This window comes from Pygoscelis adeliae, unplaced genomic scaffold (genome assembly GCF_000699105.1).
Source record: "Pygoscelis adeliae isolate BGI_AS28 unplaced genomic scaffold, ASM69910v1 Scaffold244, whole genome shotgun sequence".
Lineage (NCBI taxonomy): Eukaryota > Metazoa > Chordata > Aves > Sphenisciformes > Spheniscidae > Pygoscelis > Pygoscelis adeliae.
This window is the reverse complement of record NW_008824648.1, coordinates 2829180-2831973: the sequence shown is the minus strand read 5'-3', so window position 1 is coordinate 2831973 and position 2794 is coordinate 2829180. Positions and strand designations below refer to the sequence as shown.

Genomic DNA, 2794 nt, shown 5'->3' with positions numbered 1-2794 from the left:
CTGTGAAATATTAACTTCTGAAATTCAGAATCTTAAAACAATTAAAAGCATAACAAATGAGAAACACGGACTAACATCAAAAGGCAAACCCTCCGACTACCACTTAACAGTTATAATTTGTAAAACCACAACCTGTAATTGATTAACTAGAATATTTACTGTGAGCGACAACGGAGATTTGAAAAATATACCTGTAGCCATTACAGTGTCATCTTTCCCCTGGGTAAAGACTACGATTCGTTGCCTTTTAGTGTTCACCTTTGGCAGGGCTTGTGTCTTCCGGGCTATCTCTTTAATGTCTTCAGTCTATTAATAGAGAGAAAGAAAATTCTTGTTACCAGCATACTAGAGTGGTGAGAGATTAGAACTTTATTAGCAGATCAAAGATTTATTTTCTTACGGCTAGGTATACAATAGACTTTACTGTCAGTAGAGGAAGATTTTTAAAAGGAGGAATACTTCATTCTCCTAAGGGTTTATGTAGTACTATGAGACCATTGTTTTTAATCTCGATAATGATAGCTCAGCTATTCCAATTGCTGCAAAACTGCAAAGCTAACAAAGGAATTACAGAGCATTTCCTAATGAGCAGTTAGTGGGTTTCTTTGCTGCTGACTGGTTTCTAACCTTACCTATCATAAAATTAAAAATAAAATTGGTAAGAGAATACCTTGGATAAACTCTGAGCCTGATCTTCATCCAATTTAGCCAGGTTTTATAGTACTATAATCCCTCTGATTTCTGCAGGATTACAAATACTGTTTCTCTAACTTCCCTGCAGCAACTGATCTCAGCAAGTAAAGTGACTGCACGCTGCAGCACCTTAGAAGGTGTGGAGCCCAGGTGGATACGCTCTGTGCTCACTAGCTGGTTGCACAATTGAGATGCAGGGAAGCAAAGGGTGAAAGCTATACTCAGCGGGGCACAGAACATCCCCGATTTTCTGAAGCCAGGCTAAGCTGCAAAAATTTCAGGAGTCTTTGCTTTAAAAGGACTTTGTCTGTACGCCATAGTGCATGTAGATAGGAACAGAGAAACTGGCATACTGAACCAAAACCCTCATCCATCCGAACAGCACAACTTGTCATTAGAATATTACCCTTCCTAGTCTCATAGTTGCCCTATGATCTGAAACACAAGGATTTCAATTTCTAATTTACTTAGTTTTCAATCTAATCTAAATATAGGTATTCCTGTTATTTGTATAAGCATCAAATCCTTTTATAATGCTATGTGGGAAGCTTTTGTTCTCAGATTTATCTCAAGTCAGTAAGTTCTACAAATTATCTTTGGTACATGTAAACCTATTTCTTGCCATCATGTACACCTTTTTTCTTTTATTTTTTTTAACATTAGGAAAAGTAAGACTGATTATAATTATTCTCTGTGCTACTTACCATGTCCCACTTTATTCATATCTGTGTTAAATAACACCATACTTTTTTTCCCCAGTTTGCTCTTGCATACAAGCAACTGTAGTGAAACACAGCTGATTTGGTGAGGGCCTAGCGTTGAATATATGAAAACATAACAATACTTTCTGCGTTGTTCTGTGTCCTGTTCATTACGAATCCCAACGCATTTTTAGCACAATTACATAATTAATAGAGTTCATTGATAAAGCTGTCCGGAGTGGTTTCAAGTCATTTACCAGCGTTGTTACAATTAATTTACATTATTAATAAATAGATTTTTATCTTCCAAAATCAGCATATAGTGTTATTTTGAAATCCAGGTACAGTATGTGCCATTTTTACTGCAGCTGCTGATTTTAACAAGAGGTTGATTATTTTTCATCAGCAGGTCAGTTAAACACTTCAAGAACTATAATCTGCATACCATTCAGTCCTGGTTACTTGCTGATTTTTGGTAATCTCGTTGATCTTCAAGCACTTCACCTTTATTATGGACAGAGAATATGCCTGGGCTACATACTTACCAGTATCTATTTATGTGAAAATTACCTAGCTGTTTTGCAACGCTCTTAGCCTCCCTTTAATTTCTCCCCCAACTCTGGTAGTCAGTGAGCTCATTGATTTATACACATTTGCCAAACATGAAAATAATTTCCCCTTACTTATTGGTCTCTTTACCTCTTTTTTAGACTCTCTCGTACTTCTCATTTCCATATACTACACTCTCTTTCGTGTTATTTTTTCCTTCCTCCTGCTCAGACTGTTACTATAGCTTTTAGAAGGCAACGTCTTCCACCAGAGAAGAAAGAGAAGAACGTTGAACCCCTCTGTGTGGACTGAGGGCAGTGAACAGGGGCCATCTTACCCCTAATTCTCAAAGGGCGAGGAGTCCTTTAAAGATGCCGGAGAAAAAAATTGAACGCTGCTCTTCTGTTTTGAAATGTCTTTTTAAGAGATTTGTGACTAGCAGGTATCAGCTGATGGCACAAGCTGTTGAGCAGGGGACGGATGGAGAATTACAGCCCTCCAGCTTGGTAGTACGTAGGCTTCTGAAGGTTCACCTAAATTCTGAACTGTTTCAGGCCTTGATAATTAAGAGATCCATGAACTAGAAAATGCAATAAAGCATCATGGAGATCAAAGGAAACAGGAGAGAGGTGTTTAGTTTTTGCTAAGTAGGAAGTGGCTACTAGTGACTTTATTAAGCACATTTACAGTGGAGCAGAGCAGGCACAGAAATCAAAGAGCTCGAAGATATTTGTGCAATGTATTTACATGCACTTTAAATTTTAAAAGAAAAATGAGGAAGTTATAACAGGAGAAAATGGCACGATCAAGAAATGATTTCTTCAGTTTAAGGAAGAATAAAGATGAATTAT

At 37.3% G+C, this 2794-nt stretch overlaps 1 protein-coding gene across 1 annotated transcript in view; it reads right to left on the bottom strand.

Annotated features, from left to right (window-relative positions):
- ADK (adenosine kinase) overlaps positions 1-2794 on the bottom strand; it is a 288796-nt gene that overhangs the window by 42427 nt on the left and 243575 nt on the right. Inside the window, exon 8 of the mRNA XM_009322457.1 lies at positions 192-306. Within this exon, the coding sequence (XP_009320732.1) occupies positions 192-306 (115 nt within the window). The remainder of the gene's footprint in view (positions 1-191; positions 307-2794) is intronic.